This window comes from Cebus imitator, unplaced genomic scaffold (genome assembly GCF_001604975.1).
Source record: "Cebus imitator isolate Cc_AM_T3 unplaced genomic scaffold, Cebus_imitator-1.0 Scaffold120, whole genome shotgun sequence".
Classification (NCBI taxonomy): Eukaryota; Metazoa; Chordata; class Mammalia; order Primates; family Cebidae; genus Cebus; species Cebus imitator.
In genome coordinates, this window is record NW_016107435.1 from 3220668 (window position 1) to 3243864 (window position 23197).

General features: G+C 42.8%; 1 protein-coding gene and 1 pseudogene across 5 annotated transcripts in view; both read right to left on the bottom strand.

The window, feature by feature from the left end:
* Positions 1–23197, bottom strand: part of CSGALNACT1 (chondroitin sulfate N-acetylgalactosaminyltransferase 1) — a 360766-nt gene that overhangs the window by 89544 nt on the left and 248025 nt on the right. For all 5 annotated transcript variants that reach the window (XM_017539694.2, XM_017539691.2, XM_037742421.1 and 2 more), the window contains one exon: positions 15513–16427. In XM_017539694.2, coding sequence (XP_017395183.1) covers positions 15513–16146 — 634 coding nt within the window. In that variant the 5' untranslated portion in view covers positions 16147–16427. The remainder of the gene's footprint in view (positions 1–15512; positions 16428–23197) is intronic.
* LOC108311970 lies at positions 3581–7514 on the bottom strand (annotated as a pseudogene).

Genomic DNA, 23197 nt, shown 5'->3' on the forward strand with positions numbered 1-23197 from the left:
GAGAGGGAGGCAGGGTGCTTCCTAGACCCTGTCTCTTGCTTGCAATCAAAATAACCTCATCAGGGCCATCCACATGCTCCCTTTCTCTAGGTAAATCAGAGATTCTGACTTACGGTGCAGAGAAACATTGGCGGCTGCTGATGGTGACATTTACAATGTGGGGAAATACAGGGAGGCTATTTACAAATGGGTCATGTGCCAATGTTCATTTTTAAGTCACTCAGAAAACACAGAAACAATATTGTCTGTTGTGGTGAAATTCTCAGACCAGCCCATAAAAACCTCTCTAACCCATTGTGTGCCCATAGCACAGCATTTATAGTGCTAACACATTGACCCAGGGATGTAACTGTGAAATCCCTTCACAGTTATAACTTTGAAAGTCAGAATGACATCACACAGGGATCAATGAGAGAGGGACCATCCCTCCCCACAGGACAGGCAGGAGGCTGGGAGGAGGGAGCCCTACGTCATTATTGAAGGGTCCTTAGGGTGCAAGCTGCAGATGGCAGGGATGGGTGCAGAGAAACGAAGCAGAAGCGACAGGCAGAGGAAGTCCACCAGAGAAAGGAACATGACAGGATTCAGAAGAGAATGCCTAGCCTCCTCAGGGTTTAAAGTCTTGGCTTTATTTCTGAACCAAGGGTTTGTGTGAGGAGATGATAAAGAGAGCAGCAGGGGCACTTCAGCCAGGGCTGTGTCTCTAGGTCTGCAGGAGGAAGGGAAATACAGGGAAAAGGCAGACAGTTCTGGTGGGAACAAAATACTACCTTTGCCTCTCTGACCAATGCCCATTTTAACTACCCTACTCCAGCTAACATAAGACTTGTGTCAACACTGGAATGGGGTAAAAGGGGTTCTAGGTTGACTAAGAGGAAAGGAAGAAAGGACTCAAAATAATGACCCCATATTCTGGCAATGAGGAAGAAGGGGCTGATTCAACACCACCAATGTGGAGCAGTATGCTTTGTTAATTACAAATTTCCACTATTAGAATAGCTTTACTTTTTAAGATAATATGGCAATTGAGAGAAGAAATCCGAAGGCTCAACACATATGACATTAAATCTCAAAGAGTATCAATCAGACACAAGATAGGGTTTTAAAAACAATGCCATTTCTTTAGTTCATCACCACCAAACACAGATCAGATCATGGGATCTGAGGCTTTCATTCAAAAGTGAATCTTCTAATAACGGACTTCCAGATCTGGGATGTTACCAAAACAATCCCAATCATGAGTAAAAACGATGCACTTCAGTTCTTTTAAACTATCGCATTCTGCATAATGGTTGGGGCTAGGCTGTGAGGTTGTCGGAAGACATTATTGATTTGTAGCGCAGTACAAGTAGACAAGGTAATCAACAGGTTTTAAAGTATGATTTTATAAAGGAGTTTCAGGCTTCTGTTTCTGCTCCAGGATATCATGAGCTGAAAGAAGCACCCCTTACCACAAAAAAGATACAGATAACCTTCAAATTCAAGACATTTTTGGTACTTGGTGGAGAGCTGAAGTCACAGAGCAAACAGCCTGGCTCAAAATCTGAGGAGTCTCAGGTGCTGTCAGAGAGAAAAGAGATATGAGCCCTTGCTTAGTAGGGCAGACACACTCGGCTACTGGTAAAAAGAAATCAATGAAATGAGCAAGGCTCAGAGCAGATGAGTAGGGCAGTGAAGCCCTTTGTGGTTCCAAAAAGTGGAGCTTCCAGGAAACCCATTGGGTGTTCATAAAAAAGATCAGAAAGAACCTTAGAACACCAACCATGTCATGCAGTCAGCAAGAAAGGAAGGGCAAAACATTCCTCCTGGACCTTCCCCTCCTGCCTTCTCTCAATGGAGCAAAAACGTTATTGGTGGGGAAAGAGCATCAAATATTCTCACCATAGGGAACTGATGAAAACTCAGTGTAGCTGAGGAAGGCAGAGGTAGGATAGGAAAATACCCTAAGACCCAGTGACATTGTACCCGCCTAAGACTGAGATTGTATCAGAAAAATCAGCGACAACCTCTCTTCACTACTGCCCTGCACAGACAGCTAAGCTGGTAAGCTATGAACAACAAGAAACATCAGAATAGTGCTAGGAATGCGATGGGAGAGAAGTAAAGACCTTCTCTGAAATACAGAGCAGTAAGGCCTCAATTGCATGGCTGAATAGGCAGTACTCAGGCAAAACAACCTCCACCCTAAACACAAGGAATCTCCAAAGGGATCTGAAGTCTGTGGTAACTATAGCAACAACAAATCTCAAACCCAGACCAACTCCTGACTACTCATCTACTACCTCCCCTGACCATAAGAAGACACAAAGCAATCATCAGAACCAGACTCAGATATGATACGGATGCTAGAGCTATCTGATGGAGAATTTAAAATAACCATGAATAATATGTTAAAGGCTCTAATGGAAGAGTGGACAAGAAGTATATGGGTCACTTCTGCATAGAGATGGAAATGATAAGAGTCACATGGAAAAGCTAGAAATGAAAAATACAGTAAGAACGACCTATAAAAATCTTTAAATTGGACTGGGCATGGTGGCTTAGGCTGTAATCCCAGCACTTTGGGAAACTGAGGCAGGCTGATCACTTGAAGTCAGGACTTTGAGACAAGCCTGACCAACACGGTGAAACCCTGTCTCCACTAAAAATACAAAGATTAGCAAGGCATGGTGGCACACATCTGTAGTACCTGTCAGGGGAATCTCTTGAACCTGGGAGGCAGAGGTTGCAGTGTGCCGAGATCATGCCACTGCACTTCAGCCTCGGCAAAAACCTTTCAATGAGCTCATTAGTAGACATGTCTCTGCTAAGGTAACAAGACTTAACTTAAGGTGGGTCAATTAAAATCACCCAACTTAAAGAGAAAAATGGTGCAAACAAAGAAACAGAACACGCAAGAGCTATAAGACAAATGTTAAGCAGTATGATACAAACATAGCTGGAATTCCAAAAGAAAACAGAAGTAACATGGTGAAGAAATATTTGAAGAAATACTAGCTCAGAATTTCCCCAGATGAATGAAAGACACTATACCATAGATCTAAGAAACTCGGAGATTATAGATCTAAGAAATTCAGTATGAGAAATACAAAACAAAACAAAGCCTAGACATAATTTAGTTAATAATATTGCACCAATGTTATTTTCCTATTTTCGATCATTGTACCACGATTATGTAAAACGTTGGCATTAGGAGAAGCTGGGTGAAAGGTATACTGGAACGTTCTGTACTATTTTTGCAACTCTTCTATAATTATAAAATTATTACAAAATAGAAAGTCCTTAAAAAGTGGCTTTAGTGTTAGGAACTACATTGAGAATGTACTAGCGATGCTTATGACAGAAAAGGAAAACTTTCTAAAGAAATTACTCTCTATGCTCACTTATTCTCAACCTCCTGCATTTGTGTTCTTCAGTTGGATTTTAAATCAGCTTTGAGGTCTATCCCAGGAATCCAGGTATATCACTTCTATGGAAAGTATCCTCCAATCCAAATAACCAATTTACAATGGAACTGTAAGATCAGAAAAATGTGTAAGGAGTATTGTATTTATCTTGGATTTTACATGAACTTTTTTTAATAACTATTTTTCTATTTATTTAAAGCACATTAAAAAATTGGTACACTTTGGAAATTTAGTGGCACAAGGTACACAGTCATAACTTCAGAGACATTATACAGTAAAAAGGAGATGAAAAGGAAAAAAAAATCTGTTTCAAATACTGCATAACTTTACCTGTCCAAATGGGTAATTTACAACTATTAGGTCAATTGACTGCTAACATCCATAAAAAGGTAGCTTTCTTACCAGAATGCAAGAATTCAGAAGATTGGTATCTAAACAAAATACAAAAACAAACTGGAATGAAAACCTAGATATCACATATAAAATTGTTTTTATTTTCGTTTTTTTGTTCGGGTCTCTTCTCTCCCTCTACCATATCCTGCTGGAGTTCTAGACCCATTCTGAATGTCCAGAAATTTCTCAGAAATTTCTGGCCTCCTGAGCCATAGGGATCTCCCATGTGCACTGCTCCTCCGCGGCCCATTCTCATGTCTGTGTCTCTTGGATCCATGTAGCGCATTTGGCCATAACTTTCCTCTCTTTGGGATCTTACTTGTTCTTCCATATCACATTGATGAATCATCTCTTCCTGTCTTCTATATCATTCCTCCTCTTGCCTAAATTACATTTCTTTACGTTTCTGCATTTCTTGATTGTGAAGTTCTACCACGTGTCTTAATTCTTCCTGTCGTCTCATCAGATCTTGGTGTAAAAGGTTTGCTTGGTGTTCATGATTGACATCTCCCATTTCATTTTCCAATTTGTCTTTTGCATCCTTCATGTTTTTTTCTACTTGTTCCCTTTGCTGTTTTTCCATTTCATCCAAGGACTTCAATCACTGAGAATATTCATACTCAGATGTGCCATGCTGGACAAAATGAGGAGGGGTTTCTCTCTCCATCCGATGCACTGGATACTTCTATGCAAGTTTTTCAGGAAGACCATCCTAATATTCCAGGCGTTCAAGCGGTTCCACAATGACTGGACGAGTTGCTGTCAGCAAGAAAACACCTTCACTGTATCATTCAAATGCCTTTCTTGCTGCTTCTTTAGAAGCAAATTCAACAATGCCTTTCCCTATAGAATCTTCCACAATCATCCACAAATACAACAGCCCTTTCAATAGGACCAAACTGGCTAAAGGCTTCTTCCAACAGTTCATTGGAAACATAAGGTAAAAGATTACAAACAGAAAAGGCAGCAGCATGTGTGGCAAAACGAACTTTAAGTTGTCCACCTCTCATGGGCATCGAGTTCAGCTTTGGCAATTTCAGCCAAAACTCTAGATTCAAGCGTAATAGAAATCCTTGACCTCTGTTGACAGCTTCTGCTGGTACTCCACATTTAGCAAATAGTCTTTCGAATTCTTCCTCTGTGATATCAGCAGGTACATTCCCAACAAACAACAGACATCGCTGTGTATGTTTTCTCTCCAGGCTTCCTAAAGAGTCACCAGTCGGCTTTAAACCCCTCTGAGCCGGAGATCATTTTTTTTGCTGTGGCCCACAGGCGGGGGTCCCTGGTGGTGCTGCTGGTGGCAGGGTGAGTGGTGCTGGCAGCCCCCGCTGGGGGCTCCCCACGGCATTGATGCGGGGCTTGGGGTGGCCACGAGGAGTGCTTAGGCCCAGGCCACCACCTGGCTGTGGCCCACCAGGCATTTTTGTCACCCTTGGGACTACCCAGGCCTGGGCCCTGCTTAGTCCCTGGACCCTGGGAGAAGTGGTGTGGACCCTGCTGCTTGGAGGGTGGGTGGTGGCGCCCCGTGGGCGGCCGAGGTGAGGTGACTGCAGGCAGCAGAATCGGGCCTGGCCGGGATCCTAGCAGGGACCCATGGGTCAGGGAAGTGGTGGGTGGGGCCCAGGGGGAGACTAGCGGCTACTCTGGGAGAAGCTGCTGGTTTCTGAGAAACCAGCAGCTTGGAGAGTCCTGAGGCGGTGGCCGTGGCTGCTGTGGCTGCTGTAGCAGTGGCTGATGTGGCGTGGCTGATGCTACTGTTGGTGTGGAGGCGGTAGCACAGTCAGAGGCTTGGGGCCGCTCTGGTCCAGGCCAAGACCTGTGGGGCCTCGGTTCTGATGGAGGCCCAGGGCCAGGCGGCGAGGAATGGAAATCATGGAGGCCACCCCGCCACGACTCCGGAGCAGATCCTGAGATAGTCAAGGGGCGGTGTGGGCAGGAGCGAACAAGACGATAGGGAAACAGAGACCACCTTGCTTTGCACAAAATGGCAGATGACACAGGCCTCAACTTTTCTCCAAAAAGGTTTTGAGCAATTTCAGATATATTGATTGATTGCACAGGAGTATGGGGGCTGACTGCTGAAGAAGACTTGGATCCCATGCTCTAGGAATAAATGCATAGAAAGGGCAATAAAAGAGTCAGGAGCCCAGGATCCTCCGCTGACCAGCAGCAGGAGGACCTCGAGGGAGCTGTATTTCTCGAAATCTTACTTAGCTCAAAACTGGGATAATAGAAAATGCAAAGGTTGCTGTGAAGGCCATGCCATCATCTAACAGAAAAAAAACGATTGTTTTCAACCACTGTTGCTAGAAGTTATCAGTAAAGACTGGTTAAGTCTCAGTGAAGAGCTCTCAGACTAGATGGAGGAAAGAGAAGCGCCTGCAAGCACAATACACTATCTTGGGAAGACTGAGAGGGGACTTCCAGTTGGAAGAATCCAAAAAGATTTCACAGGAAAACAGAATGTAAAACACTGGATACACAGAATTTGAGAGCAGGGCTTCCTCCGTGAAAGATTCTGCGGCGTAGGAATATCAGGGCATGCACAAGAAAGTAATTATTCAGCAGCAGGTGGAGAAGGTTAGGAAGGGGTGGTAGGAAATGAAGTTGAAAAAGTAGGTCCAGATCGTGGAGTCTTCCAGTACAGCCAACACTGTGGATTTACATAAAATCCAAATTTACATAAAGTATTATATTTTGGATAATATCATGGAAATGTAAACACTGTCTCTTTCCTTAAGGAACTGGCAAGCAAACCAACCCACTCTGTAACCTTATTCAACTAGGTGTTTTGAGTTCAGTATTTTCTCCTGACTCTTTCAACCCACATTTGCCCATACTGTTAGAAGAATTCTGAAACAATCACAGCGTTGTAAGAAACATAAGATGGGACCAAAAAAAAAAAAAAAAAAACTAAAAAATAAATGAAATAAATGCCGTGTCTGAAGAGCTGAAATAATGCTTTTCCTGCTAAAGGCTGCTGGGCACCACCTGCTCTTCCGTTGATTAAATGAATGAATTTGTCTTCAGCATCTTCTTCCTGTGCCTCGTTCTGCTTGCTTCCTTCAAGACTGCACACTTTTCCTTCTCTTCTTACCACAAGTTCTTCACCAGAAAGTTGTATACAACTCAACTCAACAAAAACCCATGGTGTTTGCACCTGGTGGTTGTGTTTTGAAAAGATTTCCCTACATCATTCTGGTACCAGAGAACAGTATATTTCTTCAGAGACCTTCAGAGCATGAAAGGAGACACAGTGGGGGCTGAGATCTCAGGCATGGAGCAGAGATCCAACCTTGGTTCTTTCACTGAGGGAGGAACCACAGAAATGTTACTTAACTGATTTGAACTTCCTAGCACATACTGACAAAGCAGAGATAATGAAAGTGTCCACCTAAATGGTAGAAGAGGGGATTAAATCTGATAGTGCTTGTGAAATGTTACAAATAGGGCTTGATACACAGACACAAGATCAGCTGACTCAACCACAGCAATCCCCACTGAGTGCGGGGATCTGAAGAATGCTGCAACTCCTTGGGCACCAGGTAACCACAGTAAATGGTAGGGCCAAGGGGCTCTTTGGAACCCAAAAGCTGAGTTCTCCTAGGAAGGAAGAATTTTTAAACTTATAATGGCCCTGCAGATCCAAAAGATTCCCGAGTCCTCACGAGCTACATTCCCCAGTGACTCTGCGTCCTGCTTGCTGGTCATGCTGATCTCATCCCAAACCCTACGCCCGAATCCTATTCCTGATTCAATCTACTTTCTGGCACCCTGCCCTCTGCTGCCCTTCTCACTCCCTCACCGGTAAGTCCTTTCATCCTTCAAGACCTACACAGATCCCCCACTTCTCCTGACATCTTCCCTGACCAGGCAGTGGGCATCAGGCCACCAATTCTGAAGCTGCCTTCATCAACGGTCAGCTTCCTCCACTGAACTCTGGATCACTGCGTGAACGGAAAATAAATCTTGGGGCCCCCAAATCACTCAGCTAAGGAACTGAGTGATTGTTCCAAGCTGTAAACTGCTCAGGGCTAACCTGCCGCCCACTCTATTCAAAGTCACCTTCTGCTCCCTGAGATAAATGCGTATCTGATTGCCTCCATTGGAGAGGCTAATCAGAAACTCAAAAGAATACAACCATTTGTCTCTTACATACCTAAGACCTGGAAGCTCCCTCTCTGAGTCTTCCTGCCTTTGCTTTGAGTTGTCCTGTCTTTCCATATCGAACCAATGTTCATCTTACATATGTTGATTGACATCTCATGTCTCCCTAAAATGTATAAAATCAAACCGTGCTCTGACCATGTTGGGCACATGTCACCAAGGCCTCCCGAGGCTGTGTCACAAGTTTGTATCCTCAACCATGGCAAAATAAACTTTCTAAATTAACTCAGACCTGTCTCAGAATTTGGGTTTAACAATTCAGAATTCTGTCTCCTCCCTGAGGCAGGTTACTAGGTCCTGAAATCCTGAGACCTGGCTTTCTCCTCCTTTTCTACCCTCAAGGCAGCTGGGGACATTCTGCATACATGGCCAATATTCTATACACACGTTGATGCAGGACCACATCCACGACCCTAAGAGAGGAAGAACTGGGACTCTAGTTAAAAAACCTCCATCCTTTCCCAACAATGCCTCCTATCCCACACTGCTGAGACGGGGAAGCCTGAGAAGCAATGCCTGCCATACTAATGGGGCCGCACCATTCATATCCACGCAGCTCTTTGCCTGCCCATCTCCCTGTAAGCTCCCACCAGCTTCAACTCACACAGAACACATGTCCTTCCGATTCGTGTACAACCCAGCCAGAGCCCCTCTACTCTGAGCCTTACATGACTGCTCCAACTAAACTCATGTTCCTTCATCTTTGACCTCCCATAACATCACAAATTTTCTCTCATAATACATTCTTAATAGGAAACCTAAGCCAGGAAGAACAGTGCCATCTCCATTAAGCAAACAAAAAGGGTGGGATGCAGGGCTCATGCCTGTAATCTCAATGTTTTGGGATGCCAAGGTGGCAGAATCACTTGAGGCCAGGGGCTCAAGACGAGCCTGAGAAATGTAGTGAAACCCCATCACTATCAAAACTTTAAAAAAATTAGTTGGGTGTGGGGGTACACATCTGTAGCCCAGCTGCTCCGAAGGCTGTGGTGGGGGGATCACTTGAGCCTAGGAGGTTGAGGCTACCATGAGCCACGATTGTGCCACTGCACTCCACCCTGAGTAAAAGAGAGATCCTGTCTCAAAAACAAACAAGCAAAACAAAATTAAAATTAACCCCCAAATCCTCTGACCCACCCATCTCTTCTAGGAGGCCTGTTCTGTGTTCTGGGCTTGGGTAGATGCCCCTTTATTACGTAAGGTCACAAAATCTCCAAGACATATCTCTATCATGGCATTTACCATATTGTATCATAACTGTCTTTTTAAGTGATGTGTCCACCACCAGACTGCAGAATTCTTAAAATAAGGCCTGGGCCTGATTCAGCCCTGTATGTATGGAGCCTAACACAGTTCTTGGAACACAGTGAGTACTCACATAATGTATGTTGAATGAGCAAATGAGTGCAACCTTCTGGCCAAAAATAAATAAATAAGTACATACATACATACATACAAATCATGAACGTTTTTCCCTGGGAATGAAATTGTTTTGAATAAGGAGAATACAACTGACAACAGCAAAATCACCACAACAGAAGGCCAGATTTGCCAGCTTCTGCAGTTGCAGCAAAATGCTCTGTGTACAAGTTTCATCTGGCCCAATTCATGCTGAACACAGCTGGTCCTCAGCAAAGGTATCAGGATGGTACTATTAGTCTTATAATTCCATGTTCCTTTTCTCTGACCCTTCCCTCCTGTTGTCTCTACCTTGGAGGCAGGAACAGCTACACAGTTTGCAGGGCCCAGTGCCAAATGAAAATGTAGGGCCCCTTATTTAAACATTATTAAGAATGTCAATTCTGAGACAGAACATCGATTCTACCATGGGGATCTTCTGGTTGCAGGATCCCGATGGAGGGCCTGGGGGCTGGATTCCTGCCAATTGCCAGAAATCCAAGACTGGGCTAGTTTTTTCTCACCATCACCATGATGAAGGATTCACTCTACAAAGTATGGCCTCAAACCATGTATTTGCATGTAAGTCTCTTATCTCTAATTTTGGAATGAGAAGCGTTTTTCCTTCCTTATAGGGACTTAAAGCATCAGCAAATACATGGGGATATTTGAGAGCAGTAAAAGGCTAGAGGGACCTGGTGAGAGAGGAACCTCGTAACGCACAGGCATACTCCACACTTAAGAATAAACCACTGGGTTGATCCAGAACACAGTGAAGTGACAGTAGTGAGAAGGACCCGAGTTCTGCCACCTATGCTTCCCTGGGGACGCTGGCTGAGTTTCCAGGCCTAACTCAGGCCCTGATGTCCTTTTGCTGTCCTGCTTGTGAGCCTCCTCCCACTACACCTCAAATACAAGTGAGACCCACTACTACACAGAATCCCCACTCTTCCTTATTTCTGCACCAAGATGTCCAGATACCTCTTAAATGCCCAGAATGCACCTGAAAAACTGTCTTATGATTTCTGCCTCAAGTCACAAAGTTGCTGTCACTGAAATGGCATACTGATACAAGGGCCCATTTCCTGTCTGCTAAATTCCCCGGCCCATTGCTCACTAAGCACGTAGGACCTAAGATTATATTTGACTCATCCAGAGAACCTTTAGCAAAATGATCACAGAGCGTTCCTTAGAGGCTACTTAGTGATACACCAACAGCTGAAGTAAGACACTCGCTATCCCCATGAGGTGTTTGTTGTAGACTACAGGAGGTTGGAACTGATGATACAGCCTGCTAATAAGATTTTATAGTTATTTCCTTGTGTCTTTGTTTCAAAACATATCTCAGGGTGCCCTCCTAGTGCGTTTTGTGCTGCTCCAACAAACTACCTGAGACTTAGTTATTTACAAAGAACAGAAGTTTATTTTCTCATAGTTATGCAGGCTGGGAAGTCTAAGATCAAGGCACGGGCAGGTTCAGTTGTCTGGTAAGGGCTGTAACCTCCAGAGGAGAGGAATGCAGTGTCCTCCCAGGGTAAATGGTGTAAAGGCAGAGGCCGGACGTGGTGGCTCAAGCCTGTAATCCCAGCACTTTGGGAGGCTGAGATGGGCAGATCACTTGAGTTCAGGAGTTCGAGACCAGCATGGACAATATGGTGAAACCCCATCTCTACGAAAAATACAAAAATCAGCCAGGTATAGTGGTGTGTGCCTATAGTCCCACCTGCTCAGGAGGCTGAGGCAGGAGAATCCCCCAAACCTGGGAGGCAGAAGTTGCAGCAAGCTGAGACGGAACCACTGCACTCCAGCCTGAGTGACAGAGTGAGACTCCATCTCAAAAAAAAAAAAAAAAAAAAAGAGTAAGGGCAAGTTACCAAATGCTACATAGAACCTCTTTTACATGGACCTTAATCCCTTACATATATGAGAAAGAAGCCCTCATGGCCTAACCGTCTTTTAAAGGCCCCAACACTTAATGCTATTACATTGGCAACATCTAAATTTTGGAGGGGACACATTCAAACCATAGCACCCCCAAGGCCTTCATGTTCATGTGGAACATAGCTTAGTTTCATCTCATCTCAAAATCAAGCCTTTTGGCATCTGACCCACTCTTAGCACACCACTAACCCTGCAGAGACTGTAGGAGGGTGAGCTTCACAGGCTGGTGACAGAACAACCCTTGGAGGTAGGAGACACAAAAGTCTCACATAGGAGTCACATTATCAGATGTTTGGGTTGTGAAATAAGAGTTTGGAAAGCTAAATTGTTTGAAGGAATGATATCAAACTAATGTCCAAGGGATCTATTTAAAAACAGGAAATCCAAGCCAAAATATGTGCCACTTAGATCTCAGGATTAGTTTGTATATCCCATCCTGAAGGAGTAACTAAACCACAAACATAAAGAAGGGATTTTCTGTTTACTTGAGATAAACAGTGAGGCACAGGATTTGATCCCATCTCTGCTCTTACTTCTTTTCCCAGATGGTTGTAAAAAAATCAGTGCTATTACATAAGAATCCAACACAAAAATCAGTGCCAATGGAGCATCTGGGGAAAGGGAAAAAAGGGACAAGTATCACTTCCTCTGTGTTTTAGGGATAATAATGAAATCAATACAGATAAATTAGACATCTGTGTGATATTTTCCCCCTGCAAGCTTCACAGAACTGTAGGAAGTGACCACAGCCAGACTAGACCTTGTAAGTACTGTATCCAATTCCTTCCTTTATAGAGGAGGATCCCAAATGGCGGGTTAGGGGGTGTGTTTGTCCTGCCTGGGTCATGAGGCAGACTGGATGGTCTGCCTCAACTATTCCTGAGAGATGGTTGCTTGGCAAAGCTATGGAGAAAAGCTTTGTATTTTGCAGACAAGAGAGACCGGAAGGCTGGGCTGGGTAGGTTCACAGAGGACATCTACATTACGTCTCTTGCTGACAGATTAGGAAACTGAGCCTCAAGGAGCTAAGGGTCTTGGTAAAAATCACAGCTTCCCAAGCTTGCATCATCATGCCACTTCTCTCACCATTAGCTTTAAGTTTTATGTAACTATGATCATCTGCAAGCATGCCTTGGACTTTATAATTTTTTAAACACGAAGAATCCCCCTCTTTTCATACTACTCAGGGTTCAGAAAATTTGTTGCCTTCGTTTGAAATGTGGAGAAGTCCTGTTTCTAACCAGGCTTTCCCATGGACTTTTGATAAATTCCTTCAACTTTGGATTACTGAAACCCAAAACCCCAAATCACTCTTTCTAAGGTTAAGAACCCAAAGAAGTCATTTTAACGATATATCTCACCCTTATAAGGTCCTATCACTTGCTGTAGTTCATTACAGAAGACAAATATCAGAGCAGACCTTTCCATTCCCTTCTTTCTCCTTAACGAGGTGTAGATCAAAGAATCATGAACCAGGATTGAAAAGGTCCCAAAATGTAATTCAGTCTGATCACCTCTCTGAAGCTAGGATCATGAATTATAACCTCCTGGCCAAACGGTCACCCAGTTGATGACAGAATTCTTGTAGTGCCAAGAATTCCACTTTGTTCTGAAACATTACTATTCTCAAAGCTACTCCTTATATTTCACTTAATTCTATCACTCCTGCAGCTTCCTCTGACCTGTAGAATCTTTCATAAGGCTCTGCTTCCTGTGACTATGAAAGATTGCATAGGCCGGGCGCGGTGGCTCAAGCCTGTAATCCCAGCACTTTGGGAGGCCAAGGCGGGTGGATCACAAGGTCAAGAGATCGAGACCATCCTGGTCAACACGGTGAAACCCCGTCTCTACTAAAACTACAAAAAATTAGCTGGGCATGGTGGCGCGTGTCTGTAATCCCAGCTACTCAGGAGGCTGAGGCAGGAGAATTGCCTGAACCCAGGAGGCGGAGGTTGCAGTGAGCCGAGATCGCGCCATTGCACTCCAGCCTGGGTAACAAGAGTGAAACTCCGTCTCAAAAAAAAAAAAAAAGATTGCCTCCACATGCTTGTGTTATTGATAACATTTTTTGAAATGAAATAAACTGCTTATAATAGTGAAATCTCTATCAATATATTTAAAGTGTTTGCTTTTATTTACTCATCAGACAAAAACAGTTGACTACACTTTCAACAAATATGGAAGATACATGTGGATTGACCTGCCTGAAAAAAGCAATGTGCTGCTCATGAAAGCAGCACTGAGCAGCTCTGATGAGAGCATCTCTAAAAGAAAGCCAGTCAAGCCTCACAGCAAATATACTCAGGGGCAAGAGGCTGGCGTCACTGCTGATTGAGAAAGATAGCCCTTATGTATTAAACTACTGGGCAGAGAAAAGCAGACAGATTTCAAATATGAAGGCAGATTGCACATCACAAGGTCACACATTCCAAACTGCAGACACTGATTTGTAATCAAGTTCTTTTGAAATTGCTCTGTATGTGGGCAGCTCTATGTGGCACACCCCAGGGAAAGTGACAACCAGGATTTTTTTTAGTGATATTTAATGATTTTCCCTGGGGGTCAGCTAGTAAAATAATACAGGTGGAAATGCTTTATAAACTGTAAAGTACCATAAAATGTGATGTTGCATCATCATCATTTTATATTGAACCCTTGTGTGCTTACCATGTGCTTATACTGGTTAGCTGCTGAACATTCTAGACATTTTTACTGTCTCATATAAAAGAGTTTTTTTTTTTTTTTTTTTTTTTTAATTCACACCAAAGACTTGATCTTCTAAAAGGTTTCTTTACCTGGCTCTAGGCATATAAAAACTGATGATACACTAAAACTGCATACATTTATGGTTCATGTATAAAGTCTTAAAAAGCATAAAAGAAGAAACTGCCCAAAGAACACAGGCATAAATAGGAGCAGGAAGGTTTTTGATTTGATGAAAATGAGTCAGTTTTGCCTGTAGGCCCATGAGACGATGGTTGTATAACCAAAGTAGGGAGTGGGGTCAGGTTGACACAGCTGTATTTCCGGGCAAGATGAATTACACTGTGTTCAGAAAAGGGGAAAGAACTAGATGCCCTTGAAGGTACTTCTTTTCCCAAATTATTAGTCGATTTTTGAACCAGTAACAATAGGTAAGTTAAGAAGATATTAACAAGCCTTCCAAGAAACTGAACAAGGCTGCTGTCTTCTAAAATTAGACACAAACACAAATTAATCCTGAGATGTTCTCTCTCTCTTTTTTTGAGACGGAGTCTCGCTCTGCTGCCCGGGCTGGAATGCAGTGGTGTGATCTCGACTTACAACCTCTGCTTCCCAAGTTCAAGCTATTCTCCTGCCCAGCCTCCTGAGTAGCTGGGACTACAGGCACGCACCACCATGCCAGGCTAATTTTTGTATTTTTAGTAGAGACAGGGTTTCACTATGTTGGCCAGGCGGGTCTCGAACTCATGACCTTGTGGTCCGCCTGCCTTGGCCTCCCAAAGTGCTGGGATTATAGGCGTGAGCCACTGCACTTGGCCCCAATCCTAGGCTGTTCTATGTCCATGAAAAAAAAGAGAGATGAGCCATTCATCTCACTAGTTTCCATGTGCTCTGACAGTCTATGCTAAATAATGTACAGATTAAGGACACAGACTCTGGAGTTAAGAGTGCCTGAGTTCAAATCCTGGCTCTATCACTTATTAGCTGAATAAATTTAGGTATTGACTTCATTAAACTATACCTGCATTTCCTCATTTACTAATGGGATCATTACAAGAAAAATAATTTGTAAATGTGGCTGGCACACGTAAGTGCAATAATATGTACTTACTCTTATTCTTTTCATGGGCTTGCTAACCAAGCCCAGTTACTAGAAGTGCCTGTGAGAAGGGCTAAATAAAAACCCCCTGTCATATTTTATTTGGGTTTCAAAGTTTTATGTTTATATATTTTTAAAATGAAAGCAAGAAGTTCCACCTTTTTCTGCCAAGGAACAATGAAACTGTCCACTCAATGACTGCGGTTTCCATGAGAAAGTAAGTGGAAACAGATGTTTCTGAAAAATGAAAAACCATGCCATATCTTTGGGGTCACACACATAAAACTTTCTACCAGCCATCCCAGAGCCAGCTGCCAGCCTCTTGCAGCTGGAACCTGCCTGGGTACCAGGACCCCCAAATTCCTTTTCTTCTCCTTCCCCACAATTCACAAAATGCTAACCTTCTATGAAATCGGAGGCTGTGTAAGGACGGTGATTGGGGCTGTTCTCTGCAGGATTGTTCAGGGTCTCCAAGGCCGATTCAATGGCTTCCACCAACTCATCCCGCTTGTCCTTCCTCACGGGCTTCTCCTCAGGGTGGCGGGTAAGGCCAGTCTCCAGCTGGTACACTTTCTGCAGAGTGAAGCTATCAAAAGGCACTGCTGCATACTCCGTGGCCAGCTTCACACCGGTATGCACCTCTGCCTTGTCCACCTGCGAGTGCAGGAAGGCCAGGAGGTCAGCCTGGGTTTTCTCTGGAGGGCTCCTGTCTAGCCCCAGGCCAGCAGCATCGCTGGCTTGGTACTGCCCATTCCTGAGCTGCTCACTCCTCTCCTGCAGCTCCTCCTTGAGCTGTGCGATCTGCCGCTTCAGGCTGCTCACGTAGTTGCGGTGCTGCTCCTCCCACTCCTGCAGGACGGCCTGGTACCCCTCCTTCCCCGTGGGGCTGTTGGCCCTGGGCAGTGCCAGCTGCTCCTCGTCACCTTTTGGGGTGCAGGCCAGCATGTACAGGACGGAGATGGCACAGCAGAGGAGCACCAGCAAAACCACCACCCGGGAAATCCACGCAAGCAGCCCCCGACGAACCATCATCATTCAGGAATCAGCCGGTGGCATCCCTGAAAGTTGGGGCCCCCACGGAAGGGCTTCCTGGGCTAGACCACAGGAAGCATGCGTTTGGGGCCCCTGGAGCTGCTTGCATCCATTTCCTTCTAGAATGAGTTCTGCCACTTGGAGTTAACCACCACACAGAGCAGCTTCTCTACTTTTAAAGGATGATCTTGCAGGCAGAAGCAATGACTTAAGTGAAATCTCCAGGTTTTCACCTTCATTCCCATCATAGCCTTCATGATGTGCAGCCAACAGCAAAAGGGGACCTGAAAAGAAACACAAATGACAGCAGCACTTAATCAAGACAACAACTCCCTCATGCTCCCTACAGCAATCAATATCCAACAGATCTCCTGTGAGAGTTATGGAAAATGCTTTTGATAGATGATTAACTATTGTTAAATGTGTAAAAATCCGAACACATATGAACATCTACAGTATAATGCAAATAAGCAACAAAGGACACGGAAAAAAGATTGGAAGGAAAATGGCAAAATGTGAACAATAATTCTCTCCAGATAGAAGGATTAAGAGTAATTTTCCTGATTCTATTTTTCTATATCTTATAATTTCTGCACAGTGGCACACGTTCTGACAGTAAAAGGGAGAAAAGAAAAATGTTCATGACATTGAAGTTCCTGGCAGGGGACTACTTGGCCAGAGCCTGTGCTATGTTTCTTTGGTCCCTCAAAGTCTAATGTGACCCTCAGTGTTGGGAGGTGGGGCCTGACGGGAGGTGTCTGGATAATGGGGGTGGATCCCTCAGGCATGGCTTGGTGCCTTTCTTGCTAGAGTGACTTGGCACTCTTGGCTCCCATGACAACTCTTTGTTGAAAAGAGCCTGGTGCTTTCTCTCTCTCTTCCCACTCCCTCCTGCTCTCACTGTGTAATGCCCATTGCCCTTCACTTTCCACAATGAGTGGAAGCAACCCAAGGGTCTCATCAAAAGCAGACGCTGATGCCATGCTTTCTATACAGCCTGCAGAACTGTGAGCCAGATAAACCTCTTTCTAAGTCACACAGCTTCAGGTGCTCCTTTAGGGCATCATGAATGAACTAAGCCTGCCAAGCTGGAGTGGATGCAGCCAGGTGAGCCCACAGGGGTTCACCTGTCTGCACTCACTCAGAGCAGGCCTGAAAGTGCATCAACATGGTTCCTAAGCTTTCTGATGACGAACTGGGGATGCGCCCAGAGGTTCAAATACACAAATAATAAATGTGGACAGTAACACATCCAGAAGGGATCAGGGGACAGTGGTTCCAGCCAACTCTTCAATTCTGCTTGCAGACAGGAGACGGTAAGTTTATTATAGAAGGGATGAGGTTGGGAGAAGAACAGAGACCAGAATCAGAAATACTGTCCTGTTGGGACCCAAATCTCAGATATATCTCTGCTCCAGTGTCTGTGGGGAATTCTGTGTCCTGATTGTTCATCAGAAATACTCAGACAGGTCCTAGGGCCTTTCACATGCCCCGCTCCTCAACTCTCAAACTTGACAAATGAGAAGCCAGTCTGACTGCCTTCTCCATCTCCCCCGGGGGGGGCACCGTTCCTCCTCCTCCACCCATCGTGGACATTTCCACAGCACACTCCTCTTTAGATGTTCTCCTTCCTTAATCCCTTCTCCTTGTCTTCCCCTACCCATCTTAGACAGAAAAAACAAGTAAAAGAATTATTAATGGAAAATAGACCAAATCGAATTTCTTTTCTAGGGACATTCTAATGAAACCTTTCTAGATGCATCTTTAACACTTCACTCAGAAACAAGCTCCCTGAGGGTACCATGCCTTTGCCATTTTATAAAAACTTGACATTTTAAGTAATCCTCATGATAACTAAATTATTCTTTATATAGTCTTCACCTGACTCAGAAAGCCAGATTCTGGGCCAATAATCATCTCATTTATTAGTAGTCTATGCCATTTAGTGATGAGAAGAAGAGCCCAGCCCAGCCAATTTGCAAGTTCAGGACCTTTGGGAGAGAAGAGAGAGATGTTCTTCTCAAAGACAGCATGTTAACAACCTCCTTGACTTTGCTTAAATATTCACTTGCTATACAATATGTCTGTACACAACAGTTCCTCTTCTATTACCCAGGAGATGTGCCTCTTAGTGATATTGCTATGTTATCAAAATAGTTTATTTCTCAACTGTTCTTAAACCTTCAACACTTAACATTCTAATATTTCCCTAAGCCCAAGGATTCTCTCTACTGTAATTTAGAACAACACACAGTTATTAGTGCTAAGTTTAAAGTACATGTTTAGTCCTGGAACCATTTTCCATCTGATGAAAATCTTGGGATTTGTATAATTACTATAATTCTGTGACTGAAAACAGCTCAGCTTTGTTGTTCAGGCACCTTGCTGTTTTTAATGAAATCTCTCAGACAAACTCATTATATCCAAATATTAAATTACCAGTGAAGGCATGTTATCATTCTATTCAGCCACTTTTAAAGACTCCTACTTTAAATAGATTGTCATTAAAGACAAAACAAGCAAATCAAAAAACAAAAATGAAATATTCAGGACATTTTGTTGTGTTGTGGAAACTTAAAATTGTATTTGCATAAAGAATGAAAATTATGTTGGGTAGCTGAACACTGTTTAAAAATTAATCTGATTTAAAAATTTAAAACTATTCAGTATGATATTGGCTGTGGGTTTGTCATAAATAGCTTTATTATTTTGAGATATGTTCCATCAATACCTAGTTTATTAAGAGCTTTCAGCATAAAGGGCTATTGAACTTTGTCAAAGGCCTTCTCTGCCTCTGTTGAGATAATCATGTGGTTTTTGTCTTTGGTTCTGTTTATGTGATGGATTACATTTATAGATTTGTGTATGTTGAACCAGGGTTACATCCCTGGGATGAAGCCTACTTGATCGTGATGGATAAGCTTTTTGATGTGCTGTTGGATACGGTTTGCCAGTATTTTATTGAAGATTTTTGCATAAATGTTCATCATGGATACTGGCCTGAATTTTTCTTTTTTAGTTGTATCTCTACCAGATTTTGGTATCAGGATAATGTTGGTCTCATCAAATGAGTTAGGGAGGATTCCTTCTTTTTATATTGTTTGGAATAATTTCAGAAGAAATGGTACCAGCTTCTCTTTTTATGTCTGGTAGAATTTGGCTGTGAACCCATAAAAACCTGGACTTTTTGGGGTTGGTAGGCCATTAATTGCTGCCTCCACTTCAGACCTTGTTATTGGTATATTCAGGGATTCAGCTTCTTCCTGATTTAGTCCTGGAAGGGTTTAAGTGTCCAGGAATTTATCCATTTCTTCTAGATTTACTTGTCTATGTGCATAGAGTTGTTTGTACTAATCTCTGATAGTAGTTTGTATTTCTGTGGAATCAGTGGTGATATCCCGTTTATCATTTTTTATTGCATTTATTTGATTCTTCTATTTTCTTTTTTATTAGTCTGGCTAGTGGTCTATTTTGTTAATCTTTTCAAAAAACCGCTCCTGGATTTATTAATTTTTGAAGGGTTTTTTTGTGTGTCTCTATCTCCCAAGGGTGCCCTCTCTCGCCATTCCTATTCAACATAGTATTGGAAGTTCTAGCCAGAGCAATCAGGCAAGAAAAAGAAATAAAGGGTATTCAATTAGGAAAAGAGGAAATTGAATTGACTCTATTTTCAGATGACATGATTCTATATTTAGAAGACCCCGTTGTCTCAGCCCACAATCTTCTTAATATGATAAGCAACTTCAGCAAAGTCTCAGGATACAAAATCAGTGTGCAAAAATCACAAGCATTCTTATACACCAATAACAGACAAACAGAGAGCCAAATCAAAAGTGAACTCCCAATTACAACTGCTAAAAAGAGAATAAAATACCTAGGAATACAACTAACAAAGGATGTGAGGACCTCTTCAAGGAGAACTACAAACCACTGATCAAGGGAAAAAAAGAGAGGACACAGATGGAAAAACATTCCATGCTCATGGTTAGAAAGAACCAATATTGTGAAAATGGCCATACCGTCAAAAGTGATTTATAGATTCAATACTATCCCCATCAAACTACCATTGACCTTCTTCACAGAACTGGAAAAAAACTACCTTAAACTTCATACGGAACCAAAAAAGAGCCCTCATATGCAATACAATCCTAAGCAAAAACAACAAAGCTGGAGTCATCATGCTACCTGACTTCAAGCTATACTACAAGGCTACAGTAATCAAAACAGCATGGTACTGGTACCAAAACAGAGATATAGACCAAAGGAACACAATAGGGGCCTCAGAAGTAATGTCACACCTCTACAACCATCTGATCTTTGACAAACCTGATAAAAACAAGCAATGGGGAAAGGATTCCTGTTTAATAAATGGTGTTGGGAAAACTGGCTAGCCATGTGCAGAAAGCTGAAACTGGACCCCTTCCTTACATCTTATACAAAAATTAACTCCAAATGGATTAAAGATTTACATATAAGACCTAACACCATAAAAACCCTAGAAGAAAACCTAGGCAATACCAGGTCATAGGCATAGGCAAGGACTTCATGACTAAAATACCAAAAGCAATGGTGACAAAAGCCAAAATAGACAAACAGGATCTAATTAAACTTAAGAGCTTCTGTACAGCAAAAGCAATAATCATTAGAGTGAATGGGCAGCCAAAAGAATGGGAAAAAATTTTTGCAAGCTACCCATCTGACAAATGGCTAGTATCAAGAATCTACAAAGAACTAAAACCAATATACAAGAAAAATAAATAAATAACCTCAATAAAAGGGGGCAAAAGGTATGAACAGACACTTTTCAAAAGATATTTATGTAGCCAATAAACATATGAAAATAATGCTCATCATCACTGGTCACTAGAGAAATGCATATCAAAACCACATTGAGATGCAATATCATACCAGTTAGAATGGCAATCATTAAAAAATCTGGAGACAACAGATGTTGGAGAGGATGTGTAGAAATAACACTTTTATACTGTTGGTAGGAGTGTAACTTAGTTCAACCATTGTGGAAGACAGTGGATCTAGAAATAGAAATACCATTTGACCCAGCAATCCCATTACTGAGTATATACCCAAAGGATTAAAAATCTATTTATTATAAAGACACATGCACACACATGTTCACTGAGGCACTGTTTACAATAGCAAAGACTTGGACCAAACCCAAATGCCCATCAAAGATAGACTGAATAAAGAAAATGTGGCACATATACACCATGGAATACTATGCAGCCATAAAAAAGAATGAATTCATGTCCTTTGCAGGGACGTGGGTGAAGCTGGAAACCATCATTCTCAGCACACTGACACAAGAACAAAAACCAAACACTGAATGTTCCCACTCATAAGTCGGTGGTGAACAATGAGAACACATGGACACAGGGAGGAGAACATCACCCACTAGAGTCTGGTGGGGTGAGGGGAGGGATGGCAGGGTGTAGGGAGATTGGGGAGGGATAATATTAGGAGAAATACCTAATGTGGGTGATGGGGGAATGGAGGCAACAAACCAGCATGGCGTGTGTATACCTATGTAACAATCCTCCAAGATCTGCACATGTACCCCAGAACTTAAAAAAATTAAAACTAGAAAAGGAGCAAAATTGGAAAAGATATTTTTTTCAAGAATGAGCATTTCTTAAAGAAATAACAAAAATTCATATGAATTGCTGCCCCAGAGGCCATGATGAATTTTTCCTTTGAAATGTCAGAAGCAGCTAACACATGTCAGAAACAAAACAGCATTCTTTAACAGACAAAATATTTGTCAACCATTCCAGCAGTCTCATCTGTAATCAAAAGCCTGACAACTTGTTATACTGAGGCTGGGAGTATCTGTTTCCTGAAGTTAGGAGAGGCTTTTTATCCTTTGGAGTCTTACTTCTGTTAAGACTTCAGGTTTTTCCTTTGGTTGCACAAAACATCATCCTTAAAAAGTGGGTGTTGGCCAGGTGGGGTGGCTCACATCTGTAATCCCAGCACTTTGGGAGGCCAAAGACGGGTGGATCACTTGAGGTCATGAGTTTAAGATCAGTCTGGCCAACACGGTAAAAGCCCGCCACTACTAAAAACACAAAAATTAGCCAGGTATGTGGTGCACACCTATAATCTTAGCTACTGGGGAGGCTGAGGCACGAGAATCACTTGAACCTGAAAGGAGGAGGCTGCAGTGAGCCAAAATCATACCACTGCACTCTAGCCTGGGCAATGAAGTCAGACTGTGTCTCAAAAAAAAAGAAAAAAAAAAAAAGTGGATGTCACTTTACCACCTCTGCCCCTTTCAGGAAAGAACACCTTGATGAGACATACCCGGACCAATGTATACCTAAGCCACAAAAGCTCTGTGCAATCTCCTTCTCTTAGCAGCACTGGGAGAATTAGAGAGTTAACATTTATGTGTTCACAGACTTGCAGATGGAAAGCACTGTGTAATTACCAAGCACTACTAGAAGTTAGAGATGACAGTGAAAATACAGCTTTATGTGATCACGGCAGCACTGAGTTACTATTTTAAGAACTTAGGCATCCAGATTTTTAGATTAGCTCAACCTCTTGGGGTAGTTGTAGAACACAGTGAGTAGGGAAGGAGCAAGAAGTCCCTGTCAACAACAAACTGTAAGACCCTTGGAAGAAGGAGATGCGTAGTCCTAGGTTTTTAATTGTAGAAAATCCCTGTGCTCATCGGGTTTCTTGACATTGACATTTTTAAATGCTCATCCTTCCTAATTGCTTCACCTAATACTTTCCTAACCCTGGTCAAACCCCCCGTGATGGATCTGTGATGAATGCCTGAAACTGTGGATTTAGTGATTAGAATGAAGGAGATATCCAAGTGCAGAGCCTTTCCTGCCATTCTTACCATCTCTGGGCAACAAAACAACAGGGAGAAGGCGTTCTCATGGTCTTCTATGAGGGCTAAACACCATTGCGGAGCAATGCTTTCTAGGGCTCACTCCGATCTGAAATCAGGAAACAACCTGGGATTTTCCACATCTCCAAATAACATAGTAACAACTCAACAATAGATGAGAGTCACAGTCAA